The sequence below is a fragment of the Cavia porcellus genome, unplaced genomic scaffold (genome assembly GCF_034190915.1).
Source record: "Cavia porcellus strain 051 isolate PalLab524CR breed Dunkin Hartley unplaced genomic scaffold, mCavPor4.1 scaffold_2, whole genome shotgun sequence".
Classification (NCBI taxonomy): Eukaryota; Metazoa; Chordata; class Mammalia; order Rodentia; family Caviidae; genus Cavia; species Cavia porcellus.
Window position 1 is genome coordinate 116755431 of NW_026947485.1, and position 13886 is coordinate 116769316.

General features: G+C 38.5%; 1 protein-coding gene across 1 annotated transcript; it reads right to left on the minus strand.

Moving 5' to 3' along the window:
* Nucleotides 1-585: 585 nt before the first annotated feature.
* On the minus strand, nt 586-11211 carry LOC134473164 (olfactory receptor 14K1-like). The gene is made up of 3 exons (XM_063236667.1): nt 10297-11211; nt 9262-9402; nt 586-819 (listed from the first exon to the last, which is right to left on the minus strand). Exons 1-3 carry the CDS (start codon nt 11209-11211, stop codon nt 586-588), a joined length of 1290 nt encoding a protein of 429 aa, XP_063092737.1.
* Between the last annotated feature and the right edge of the window lie 2675 nt (nt 11212-13886).

Sequence of the window (13886 nt, forward strand, 5' to 3'; positions counted from 1 at the left end):
TCTACTGCTCACTGTGAGTTCAGCAGGGTCTTCTATTGTCCAAAACATGGTCCTCAGAAGCTCTTCTGTGCCCACACCTTTGATGTCCTGACTCACACTCCTACCCATAGATAGAATCCCCTGTACTACCTGTGGATCACATGCTTCAAAGTCATGCTGAGTGGCACATTCTGCCCACAGTTTTCTGCAGGCTGAGTTTAAAGTTGGGTATACGACATTTTACCAGACTTTGTCAATGACACTGATGCAGGGCTCTTTCAGAGTAAAGGTATCTGTTAAATGATATCAAAGCTCCTGGTGACAACCAACTTTCACTGTAGCATCTTGGATTTATAGATCAGTGGCTGGTCCTTGGGTTGCAGAAGAGATGTCATGTTGGGAAAAGAACTAGATCTTTAAGAAGTTATATGCAGCATTCCTGTCTTCCATCAGGGCTACAGTGTGTGTCAGGCATTGTCCATCTGAAGAAGATAACTTTTAGGCAATTGATTGTCAGAAAAGATAATTCCTACTGGTCGGTGCAAATAGTCAGTGCAACCATTCCAGGAACAATTGCTTGGAAATCCAAGATTTCATATAGGCCATTCACATGATAGACAGTATTGCATTGTGCACATTCTGTTCCTTGTGTGTACAAGTCGCCTGGGAGTGGTGCAGCAGTAGTGGCTTATTCTTCCCATCATCACTTATGCTCACACAGCGCAAAGATTCTGTGACATCCTGATCAGAATTGGAAGTCGCTTCATGTCTTATTGCCGTATGGATGCCACTCTCTTGCATTGCTGGTGGTTGCTGTGGTGTTTGCCTCCAGTCCCAGAGCTGCAAGTTACAAGCCCATTTGGCTTACTAAACGAGTTCAAGAATACCTTTAACTACATGGCAAGTCCCAGTCCCAAATAGATTTAAAAAAATCAGAAAAGAAATAAAGAAATGTAAACAAACAAAGAAAACATTACAGTTATTCTAAACCCACATACTTTTTAGTCTGACCACAGATTTTGACTTTGGGTAAGTCAAAATCATCATGAAGGTTAAATACTTTAACTGACTGAGGACAATGTGTTGTCCATAATAGCATTAAAAAAGCATGCAGGAAGGGATACTTGCAGACATGATACCGAAGCAAGCAAGATTATTGGAATGTGTTTAAATCAAGAGGGACCATTTAGAGGGAATTCATAGCAATGTATCTTTGCTGTAACAGGTTTCAAATTTAAACACTCATTGTATTTTCTTATCATATCTCATATATTACTTTCTCATTTTTCCATTTATCCATTGATGGACATTTAGGTTGGGTTCTATCTTGAGTATAAAGTTGGAAAAATTAGAATGTAGACATGTTTTGTTATGTTAAATTAATTTACAATAATATGCAGTGATGCAATTGCTGGATCATTGATAAACTTTTGTTTTTTTAAGAGATTAGCGTGCACTTTTACATGTTTCCTATAGTAATTTACAATTTTACCCAAATTTCATAAGAGTTCTCCATATACTCATCAGTGTTTAATTTTGTCTACTTGTTCACAGCCATTATATCAGATATGAAGTGATAGTTCATGGTGATTTTTACTAGTGTTTCTTTGATAGTGAGTTTGAATATTTTTTCATACATTTTGGCCATTTTTTCTTTTGAGAAATGGATGTTCACTTGTGTAGCCTGTGTTATCTTCATTTGTTCTTATGCTGTACATTGTTTTAGCCCCTTCAAAATTTTAGGTATTACAGTTTTCATACTTATAATTCAAAACCATACTCAATCTTGGTCAAAAGGCTGAAGGAGGCATAGTTTACAAATAATGTCTCTCAATCTGTAATTTGTATCTCCCTTGGGTCAATTTTTATTACTTGTGCTTTTGTTGTCTTTATGACCTCTTAATTAAAACTCATTGACCAGTTTCTGCATTGTTTCTGCATGCTATACAGTCCAAGTCCTGAATCCCAAGTCTCTGAGGTTTAAGGCAAACTCTTAGCTGCAAAACCTGTACAAATGAAAACAATGTTAAACACTTCTGATAATCAGTGGCACAAAATAAACATTATGATTCCAAAGGTTACAAACTAGGTGATATAAAGAAATGGAACCAAAGGTGTTCCAAAATCCAGCAGAACAACCATTAAGTCCTGTAGTTGCATGCCCAGAATCTGAAGTAATCTGTGGCAAACTGTGAGCTCCAAATGGCTTGTGTAATTTCACCTCTATTGCACTTTGGGTGGTTGTAGCACCATGGCTTTTCTCTTGCTTTGGGCTTGTTCCCTCCTTGCATGTTTCCCAAACCTCCTAGATTTTCCAACTTCTTGGTTGTCAATTTCACTTTCAGCTTCACATTCACAGCTTCAGGGACACACTACTTGGCCTCCCAGACCTTCTGAAATATAGGCGAAAGTATTTTCAACCTCAGGACTCTTACATTCTGTATGCATCTAAGATGAGCACCATGTTGGTGATATCAAGGTCTGAGGCCTGCTGATGCAGTAGTTAGAGTTTCTTCTCTCTTGACCATAGGAGCATGCCTAATTGCTGAGCACTACGAATCTGATTGTTAGGAACAAATTTTTTATGCTGTGACCAATCTGCAACCTGGTATGGTGGTATGGCTGCCACCATTTTAGAACCTTGCATGGTCATTGCTGCCAGTCTTGAAGATGGCACTCTAACACTTTCTCCTCCAAACAAACTCTTTAACATTTGAAATTTTGAGATGGCAAAGTATAAAGACTCATTGGTGCTTGTGATGCATGCAGGCCTTTTTATATTCTCTGGTTTCTTCTCAGCAGTTGAGATCTTCTTAGCTTTATCTTTCTAGTTCATGGGGTTACAGGAGCTTTTTACATAGTCCAACACACAACATTTCAAATTACCCTGTTGGTAGTTTTGCTGTTGGTTTGTGATATGAATCTGGCTAAAAGCTCTGAACAATAGCAATGTCATTATCTCAACATTCAACTGCCTTGAAACTTCTTCAACCATATTAGTTAGTTTGTCGCTCTTAATTTCAGTCTCAGGCAAAATCTCTGAACAGAAGCACACAATATTTTTATAAATCCATAACATACATCATCTGGAATCCAGGATCCCATGCTTTCTTTTCCAGCAGAAACACCTTGAGCCTGCACTTTATTGGCAGGATTTATACCAGACTTTTGCTATTCTGAACTCTGACCAGATGTCTCATACAGAAGAACTTTAGCTGTTCCAGCTGTATTCCCTCAGGCACCAACTCTGAACCTCTCCAAATTCTTCACAAGCTATATCCCAAGAGCTCATGAATCGCATGGCCTGTTATACTCACAGCCATGACCTCACTTCTGGTAATAAATTATGTTTTGATTACTTTCTTTTGTTGATGGGACAAAATACTTGACCCCAAAATGAGTGAAGCAAAGATTTATTTAGCCCACAATTGTTTAAGGCCTCATTCCACACTCAGCTGGTTGTAGGTAGTGTGGTTGAGGGGCAGCCATTTCATGTTGTCCAAAAGGCACAAGAGTGAACAGGGCAAAAAGAGGGGGAAGCATGCCTCTTTGCCTTCCTTGTATTGTATATTGGCTACCTACATCTGGGTGGGTGAAGCATTTCACACTGTCAATCTAGGGACTAGAAAACAAAGCAATTAATAATGCTACATTCATTCAATTCCATGCCTGCATGAGGCTTTGGGGGAACACCCAGACACAAATCATAACAGTTAATTTTTATTATTTTTGCTTTTGCTGTCCATTTTATAATATCTTAGCTAAAATCTCATTGGTGAGGCCAATGACATGAAGTACTTGCCTTGTTTTCTTTTAGTAGTTACATAGTTTTAAGTTTTGACATAAATGTTCAGCTTACTTTATGATGATTTTTTGCACAGTGATTAGCAAAGTTATAATTTCCTACTTTTGTTCATGAACAGTCAGGTTTCCCTCTTCTTTCATAAGAATTGTTTTTCAATATGGTTGTTGACATTTCTGTCCAAATCAATCAGCTATGTGTGTGTGTATGTTGTGTGTCTGTGTGAATTTATTTCTGAACTTCCTGTCCTGTTCCATTTTTTGTGTGTGTCTGTTTCATACCAGAGCTGTGTGTTTTAGTTAATACATACTTGGAGTACAATTGAAAATCAGACGGTATTTTGTGTTCATTTTTACTCTTTATGCTCAAGATTGCTTTGGCTATTTTGGAACTTTTATAGATCTTTATGTATCTCTGCATCATGTTATATATTTCTGTGAAATGTAACATTAGAATTTTGAAAGGGGATGCTTTGAATCTGTAGTTGATTTGCATGGGATGCACTTTTTAACACTGCTGATTTTACCAATCTATGCTACTGTCAGGTCCTGGACACCGCACATGGTGCCCAAACAACACTCAGTGTGCAGAGTGGAGGGAGTACAAGTACTGATGCTCATTCCACATCTACAGAAGCAAAATTAAGTGTGCTGCCTCTGAAAACCTTAAATTCTTTACAAGGATCCAGCATAATCAGTCTAACATTTCTTAAAAAAGGAGAAATGGGAGATTCAGAGTTTACTTTTTCAACATATGTGCCATCAATTTTAAGGATAAGATTTGAATTTTTTGTCCAATTGCTTAATTTGCTTTCTGAAATTCATTTCACTGATTAAAATGTCAAATATCATACTATGTAATAATGTTGATGATATTGGGTGAAATTTTCAATGATTTATTATGTACTTTGTTTGATAAAATTGTATCTTGTAGAAAATAGCATAAACATGTCAGGTGTACAAAAAAAATTAGTAGCATTGAGAACGTTAACAACATATGTAATACATTCTATATATATGTATGTTGTGTCATATAAACCTATGCATATATTTCTAAAGTTAATGAGAATAAATGAATATTAAATAGAATTAATATGACAAAAATTTTAAAAGAATATTTGAACACTTTGGTTCATGTGATTGACTGGTTTTTCTCAGCACCAAACTGTATCTTTGTCTTTATTTAGCTTATTCCTTTTTGGTTTCTTTTTTAGAAAAGGTCTCAGTAGGTAGTTCAGGCTGGTCTTGAACTTGCAATGTAGGCCTGGTTGGATATGAAGTCACTGAGGTCCTGCTGCCTCTTCTTCCAGGTAACCATTACAATTTGAGCATTCTTGTGCAATCGGCCCACTCAGTCCCGCAAAGAAAAGCAGTAGCATCAGGTGTACCAGGCTGATGTGAAACAACAAGGAACCTGCCTAAAGGAATCAGTCCAGCAAAAAAGTGTTTCAGTCTCAGTGTGAACCCACACAGCTGCTCGTCCTTCACAGCCTGGCCAAAGCTGTGATACTAGGTCCTGTCAGCCTTCATTCCCATTCTGCTCACCTTTGTTCTCCAGAGTTTTAGGAAACCATAGCTACCAAAGTAGATTTCATACTGAAAAGAACAACAGCAAAATACAACCCAAACCAATGGATAGGAGCCCTCCTGCTCCTTGAGAGGTTAGAGACTTTTATCTCCACAGCCTGGTCAAATCCTACCACTGTGTCCACAGAAAGCATCCTTGGTTGCTAGTAAAAATGTGGAGGAAGGATCTTCTCAAAAGGAAGCGACCATTCTAGGGGGCTGGGCTGGTTTCTTGCTATGTCTCATGACTGAAGTCTCCCTATGATAATGCATGATGGGTCAGGCAGATAGATCCCAGGCTTTTGTATACATAAGGCAAAGAACAGCAAGGGTGAAAGAAAATCATCTACATTCCTGAAGATAATGGGAAGATGTGCTCCAGGCAGATATGAACAGAAAAGTAGCATTGGATAATAGGGAATTAAAAAGCAAAGCACAGCATGCAGATATATCAGGCTTTTGGATTGTTACAGGACAAACACCCTCATCTTATTGCTTCCCTTTTGACCTCTGGATAAAGATGACTGGAATGATTGAGAGGATGTTGAGTCATTTCTTTCAGTGAGCATACAACTTCAAAAATTGACTGATTAAATAATATATAAGATATATAGACCATATCATTGCATCTTCAGTAATATTTGATAGTTCAAAGGTTACTAGAAGTCAGTGTTAGGGCCAGAAAGAAAAGAATTAGGGATACAGGAATGGTTTATTCTAGAACAGACCTGAAACATACCTCTCTGGCACTAGATACCACAGTAGTAGCTCACATAAAGTTTACCAGGACTTTATTGGGTCATGAGCATAAAAAAGGGGACTGAGAAAGTGAAAATCACCAGGGCGTTTCAGGGGGATACTTCAGTACAAAGGAGTTGTGGCTGGCCCCTTAAGGATGTACAAGGAGTGTGTGTTTTTCTCGAGACCGGAGCTTTATTTTTTTCCTCATAGATCTCTGCAGCATCTCAGTTCTTGTTCCTAAATCAATTATTAATTCCTTTACAAGTAGCATCTCCATTTCACTCGAAATACTGTTCAATTTTGTTGCATATTTTCTCTGCATTTGCATAGCTTGTTCTCGTGGTGGTCATGTCCTATGCCTGCTATGTGGCCATTTGTCATCTTCTGCACTATGGCCTCATCTTCACCCGGAGTTTGTGCACACAGGTGGGGAGCTCCTGGGCCTGTGTTCTGTTCTGTTCTGTGATCCACACAGCAAAAACCATGTTCAGGCTTCACTTCACAAAATCCAATGTGATTCATCAACATTTCTGTGACGTATCTCGCATTTTAAGGGCATCATCTTCAGATGTTCAGTTTACTGATTCGGTTTTCTTTTTAGTAAATGTGTCATATTTCTATGTTTTGTCTTTTTGTTTGTTACATATATGTATATATCTCAACAGTGCTTAAGACACACTTTCTAGAGGTCCATCCCTAAACTATATAGTCCTTTATATTGCAGTTGGCAATTTTTCTTCTGTTTTTAATTTCTGGGTTGGCTGCTGCCCTAGATTTCACTGCAGTGAAGGCTCTCTGAAAAATCTTCTAACAGATGTGTTCTACACCTTGATTCCCAAACTCACAAACCCTGTCATTTACAATCAGCAAAGCAGATAGATCCATTCTGCATTAAGAGACAGGTTCAAGTGACCTTTTCAATTGTGAGTAAGGAATTTCTCAAAAAAAATGTATGGAAGCAAGATAATTAGATAAAATTTTAATGTATATTGATAAAAATTTTACATTTGAGAAGGTCTCTGTAAATTATCTGGTAGTTTATGGTCCCAATATTTTTTCTCTACCAAGTGAGTATAAGATAAATGTCTTGCTCTTTTACTTCTCCAAAATTTTAAATTATAGTGACACAATTCATGTCCCTTTCTTAAGAAGAAAATACTGCAAGGCTGCTCATGATTATGAAAAAGCTTTGGAAATGTTTGTATGCTCTGAGTTAAATGGAGAGAGACATCACTGGAAGGTGGATATCAATGCAGTCACGGGTGCCTGCACAATGGAAAGCAGGTCAGGATCCTGGACACTTCTGACCCTGAAGAGAACACTAAATAGTTAAGATGGAGAAGAATTCTGGATAAATTGCTTTCTCACATCCACCCTCATCCAAAGGTTAGGAAAGTATAACAGGATCTGGGCTGGTTGGTACCTGAGAACTGGGAGTACCTTCACAATGTAACTCTGAGATTCCAGCCACATCCCTAAAAGGGTCTTGGTTGTGATCCCTGAAGGTGGATCACTCAGTGAAATAGTGGACTGTGGAATAATTGGGGTTCCTAGAAAATAGCTCTATTCTCTAGTTTTCCCTAAGAACTGGAAGCTAGAATAGATGCCAGACTGACACACCAACCTTTCATTGTGACAGAGAAAACTGAATCATTGCCAATAAGTGGAATGTGAAGCCCCAATACTTGTGATAGATTTACCCAGATATTACCCCCTTTTCGCTACTTAGCAATATGTTTTTTTTTTTAATTCTATGATTGGAACCTTCGAGGTACCTTAAAGCCCCACATGCTAAAGAGCTGATTTGTGTCATTTTGCAGTGCTGTTGGTTTACTTATGGCATCTGCTATGCTTACTGATACATTTTGAAAATTTGGTTATAATATTTCTCAATGTTTTCTTTTAATTTATGTTATGCCTTGAAATAAGCTGTTTGGAGTGAAAATAATATCAGTACTGAATATTTTTCTTGGCATTTTTTGGTACCAGGAATTGAACTCAGGATCCTGCTCTTGCGAGGCGGGTCCTGCACTGCAGAGCTAAATTCTCGACTGGGTTATATTTTGATAATTTAATCTTCGGTGTCATTTTACTTTCAAGTTTAATGCAATCATTGATTTCTTTCATATTTTAGTTTACTTGGATTTCACATTTTTTATTGTAAATTCTCCTTTCAAAAGCCTCAAATGATATTTTTGCTTCAAATTATGTATACATACCCAGACTTATTTACCTTATATTATATATAACATATAATATATATGTACATATTTAAATTAACAATAAGACACCAGGTCTTTTCAGTTTTTCAATTTATTTTCATCATAGGAAACATGGACCCAAATCAGAGTTCATCCCTTTGAACACACATACGTGACACATTAAGATATCCCACACTCTTTTCTGTATCAAGCTATATATGTGGTAATTATTTGTTAGAATGTGGCAATTTTAAAAACATTTTTCAATGTCTTTGAAATCTCTTTGAAACATAAAAACTCTTTTATGTTTCTTTTTGTGAAATGTTAATGATGTGTTGCCTTAGACTATAAAGCTAATGTACACATAAAAGATTGCTGTTCCACAACATGATCTAGCTTTTATTCTATAATCAAATTCAAAGGAAAATTACTGTACTGAAACAAACTCCTGCCTGAACATTTGTGGACATCCATTTTCTGATCTTCTGAAAGCATTTAGTTCTAACCACTGAGCTAGCCAGGAAACGCTCAGTCATCTTTCTTTAGATGTCAGGAGTTTAGAGCTGTACTATTACCATACTGTAACACAGTTAAACAATTGTCACATTTGCCATTTTCAGATACTGAGACAGGGCATCACTTGTATCAGCCTCATTAAGCAGGGCAATGATTTCAAGTGAAAATGTGATAATGTTGCTGAAATTTGCATAGCATGGAAAAAATAAGGAAGATGCATATAAATTATTCTTAACATTCACATGTATTTAGAGATTGAAAATGTGTGAGACCAAGGGCTTTATGGTTTTTTGGAGTCACATTCTATTTAAAGCACACTTTGAAGTCTGAGTAGAATTTGTACAAATAGAAGGGTCCACTGAGCAGGACATAGGAACTAATTTCAAAGATATTCAGTGGGCAGACAATGTCTGAAGATGATGCTCATGGCCACAGCATTTAATATGTCCTGTGTTACTGGTTCTGTAGCTGGAGCCAAGGCTCCTCCCCAAGCCTGCTGTCCCACAGCACAGTGTGCAGCTTCTGCTCGCTTGGAGGAGGACAGGCTGAGGACAAAGTGTGGCACAGTGGTGCTGCTCAGCAAGGGCTCATCTCTCTCCTATGAAGGAATCTGTGAGCAGACCCAATAGGGAAGCAGAACTGTTTCCCAGTCGGGAGCTGAACATAATTCTATGTCCTGATGGTACTGGAAATGTAGTGTGATACTGTGAGCCTGGAGGAAGTAGGACTTGTCACAATGTGAGAAGTACCAGCACTTTCCACTTTCATAAATTCTAGTGCATAATCACAAATCATCAGGAAGATGCACATTACAGACACACAGCTTTCAGAAAAGAAAAAAAAATCTGCCTTCAGAAACATTAGAAAAAAATAAAGATGTGAAAGATTTAATGTGTTAATATGTTGAATACACCAAAATGTATCCAACAATAAAACTTGTGATAAATTTAAAGGCATCTTAAAAATTAAAGAATTATCTTTAAAAAGATTTTTAAAGCTTTATTGGCTCTGGGGTCAAACTCAGGACTTCGATCTTCCCAGACAGGCATTTGTGCTGCTGAGTTATATTTCTGGCCCTGCAATTATGTTTAAATCATAAATTAAATTTAAACCTATTTTCACTGAAAAGTGAAGATCAGAACATATAATAAAGTTTAACAAAATGCAGAAATAAAAACATCAAATGGTTAGGAGCAAAAAGAACTTCACAGGATTCTCCTATATAGGGAACAGAAAAATAAGAATGACAATCATGAAAGGTACAATGGAAAAGCCATCCCACTTTCTGGAACACAAAAGCTGTAAGTGAAGGATCCCAGGAAATGACCTACTTTCTTCTCAAACTGAAACCCTGAGATCAGCATCAAAAGACCACAGAATAAGATGATTTCGAAGTAGGAATCATCCTAACAGCTAGCAGAGGGAGGCACAAGGAAGGTAAAGTGATGAAATGCTTTAACTGTACTCAATCTCCTATTAGTCCCTTTCTCACTTTCCTTAGCATTTTACACAGGGCTGACTTAATGTCCCTGTTCCTCAGGCAGTAGATAATGGGGTTCGAGACAGGAGGCACCACAGAGTAGAGCACAGAGCACAACAAGTCCCCAATAGGAGAAGCATTAGAGGCTGGCTTTAAATACAGAACAGTACCTGAAAGGAGAAAGGTACCTACAATCACCAGGTGGGGTGTGCAGGTGGAGAAGGCTTTGGACTGGCTCTGCCTGGATGGGATCTTAAACACAGCAGAGAAAATAAACACATAGGAAACCACCATGCAAACCAAACATGAGAACGCATAGAGGACCCCAAGGACCATACTGATATTGATGATAACGTGCTCCTCAGAACAACTGAGCTTTGCTAGGGAAGGGACATCACAGAAAAACTGTTGAATCTGGTTGGAGCCACAGAACTCTAGGGAGGATGTCCCAGCTGAATACAAAATCCCAAACACCACTCCACTGAGCCAGGACACAGCCACCAACTGGACACAGCACCCTTTGCTCATGACAGCCTCATAGTGTAGAGGATGGCAGATGGCGACATAGCGATCATATGACATGGCAGTCAGGATTCCCACCTCTGACCCTGCCAAAAGCATCACGAGGAAGAGCTGAGACACACATCCCAAGAAAGAGATGGAGTCGCTGAAGGTGATGGAGTTGACAATGGATTTGGGGATTGTAGTGGAGATGAGACACAGGTCCAAGCAGGACAGATGCCTGAGGAAGAAGTACATGGGGGTGTGGAGGTGGTGGTCAAGAACTGTGAGTAGGAGGATAGTCAGGTTCTCCAGCACGGACACCAGGTAGACCAAGGAGAAGAGGGCAGCCTGCAGCCCCAGCAGTGTCCTGCTGTCCATCAGTCTCAGGAGCAAAAACCCTCTTGGAAGTGTCTGATTCCTCATATTGTAAAATTGCAGGGTGAGTCTAAATGCAAAATGGTGAATTATAAACATCATACTACAGGATCAGTGAAAAATTTAGAGAAATAAAAGATGATTAACACACCTAGAAAGACAGGGAAGAGGAATGTGTAGGAGGAACAATAGCTATACACAATTCTGCAAAAACATCCATGTTTGTAGCATCACAGCTCACTCCAGCTCAACCCAGGAAGTTGCCTGTACTCAACCATGGATGAGTGAGGAAGAAAACGTGGTATTATACATCATGCAATACTACTTTCCCATCTTTAAAGACAGATAAACTTGAGGCCCTGAGTAGGAAAATGGGCAATTTGGGGCCATCATGTGAACTGAAGAAAATCAGACACAAGCCTTATGAATCACATGGTTTCTCTTACATGAAAAACTCAAGGTATAAATAAAGGTCAAATAAATGAGAAAATAGGCAACAGAGAGAGCCTTGGTAACAGGGAACAACAAGAAATGGGTGGAGGTGAAGGAAAGGTGGCTTAGACAGAATTGAGATGTGCTGTGTTCATCAGACAAATACACTCACAGTACATAATCTGATATTCAGTCTGCACTCTTGAGACATGCATTTAAAAATATCGGGGTAGTTAACTTTGTATTCAAATAATAAAATAGGGATGGAAGCAACAGTTCAAAGTGATTCAATTTGGATTCATTTTGAAAAATTAAGTGAGCCTGATTTTTCCCATTATGATTTCTGATTTGGCTGTGGAATAATCACTGGAATAGAGCATAAGGTGCCCCTTATGTGAATCGGTATTGTCCTCATTGGTGTAATTTTGTGTGCATTAGAAGTCATGGGTGAACCATCTACTTGCTATGTACTGAAATCTTAAATCATCAATAATATGTCCATCAGTCAGCTGAGCTGCTGGAAGAGGAGTTGAGAGAGATCTCCCTGTCAGGGCATTCTCTAACTAGGAGTCCATTCATTAGAAATGAAAAAACTAAAAGTAAAATGTGAAACATTTATCATTATAAAGTGATCTCACAATTACCTAGTCCCTCCCCATTTGCAAGACAAGAAGATTTTTTCCCCTGTCTTTCATGAAAAATTTAAATTTTTGGTCTAAATGTTATTATAGCATCTGCAATGTTTTTCCTTTTCCAGTGCAGTTATTTAGCATAGAGACAAGCCCGCCCACCAGAAAGGTGTTGCATTCTCACAGCAAGGCTCCCATGGGAGGGGGGCTGGCTTCTTTAAGCCCTCCGATTCTTGGGTCCCTAGAGTCCCTTTGCACTGTCCATCACTCCAGTGTCCTCCCTGTAATTCTCAGGGCAGCCCTTCTCCTCTGCAAGGTTAGAGGAGTTTCTGTGGGCCCTAAAGGGTCATCTGCAGTTCTGTCTCAAAAATTGTCTTATGATGCACATGCTAGGTGCATTCAAGGGGCTGTGAACCAAGTCCTGCTGAGCTCAGAGCCTGGCCAGCCCTACTGTCCCTGCCCAGGTTGCTCTAAAGACCAATGAGGATCAAAGATGAGAGAATTCATGATCCTCACTAAATACACACATCTGCCTGAGGAGCTCTTTAAGATTAAAGTCCCTGTAAGATTAGTACCTTAATTCCTTGGGTCCTCAGAGTCTGTCTGCTCTGTGCACTCTCAGGATGCACCAAGTCTGCTAGGCCTGATGTCCAGTGTGGCTCACTGGGTCCTTACCCAGAAAATGGGCTCAGCCTTGCCATCCGCCCTGCAGAGAAGTGTTTCCTATCTTCCCTGTGCTAATTGCTTAACTATTGACCATCTCTGCTTTCTTCTGTTCACTATAGTGTAATCCCAAGAGGAGGAACTGGGATTGACAAGTGAGGTCTGACACGAGCTATTTCTCTCTCACAGCTGAGACACAGTCTCTATTAATGAAACCCTTAATACTAACATCTGAACACTGCCCCTACTGTTTTTCCAAAATACAATTATTGCTATTTTTAATACAAATCCTCCCACAGCTCAATATTATGAGTTGATTTAGAGAGGGTGCATTTACAAATTTTCAAAACACAAACGCTTTCCATTTTCATCATATAGAAAAAAATAGTTAAAAGTCACCTACTTTGAGAGACTATATCCATGGAAATAGCAATATTTTAATGTTGACCATAACCTTCTATATAATCCAATACCAATGCAAATAAAAGAGAACATGAAAATTTTCTTTCATGTAATTTAGACACAATCTCAGTCAAGATGACTGATAGAATTCAAGCCCTACATTAATTGCTCTAATTTCATCTTTACTTTTGAGGACAAGGAATTAATATCAGAAAACCAAATTTAATAGATAGTAAAGGGAAATAAATAAAATTTTGCCATATTTTCATTTTGATTTTTAGTGAATGAAGAGGACAACAACAAAAGAGATTGACCAAAAGAAAAGAGAAAGGAATTTTAAAAGTGGCTTTTCAAATTTGAAAATATGAAGATCAAAATACTGGAATAACTGTGTCTTCAATTAGGCATTCTACACAAGCACATTCTAAACACCTGTCACTCCCTGTACTGCTCCCAGATCTGTGCCTTGGAAGCCAGCCAAGCACTCTGTGGTCACCATGTGAAGAAAAGGTTTTCTTTCCTCTAACTTCAGGGGATATGCACATCAGTATTTGTATCACATCATTGCTTTCTGAGGGTGAGTTCCACTTCATATTC

Excerpts from the sequence above, each read along its gene's own strand:
- LOC134473164 (XM_063236667.1), bottom strand. The coding sequence starts at position 11,211 with ATGAGGAATCAGACACTTCCAAGAGGGTTTTTGCTCCTGAGACTGATG. Across the intron at positions 9,403-10,296 it reads TGTGTAAAATGCTAAGGAAA|GAGAGAGATGAGCCCTTGCT; the intron begins GTGAGAAAGGGA and ends ATTCCTTCATAG. Across the intron at positions 820-9,261 it reads TGGCTCCAGCTACAGAACCA|CTCTGGGACTGGAGGCAAAC; the intron begins GTAACACAGGAC and ends TGTAACTTGCAG.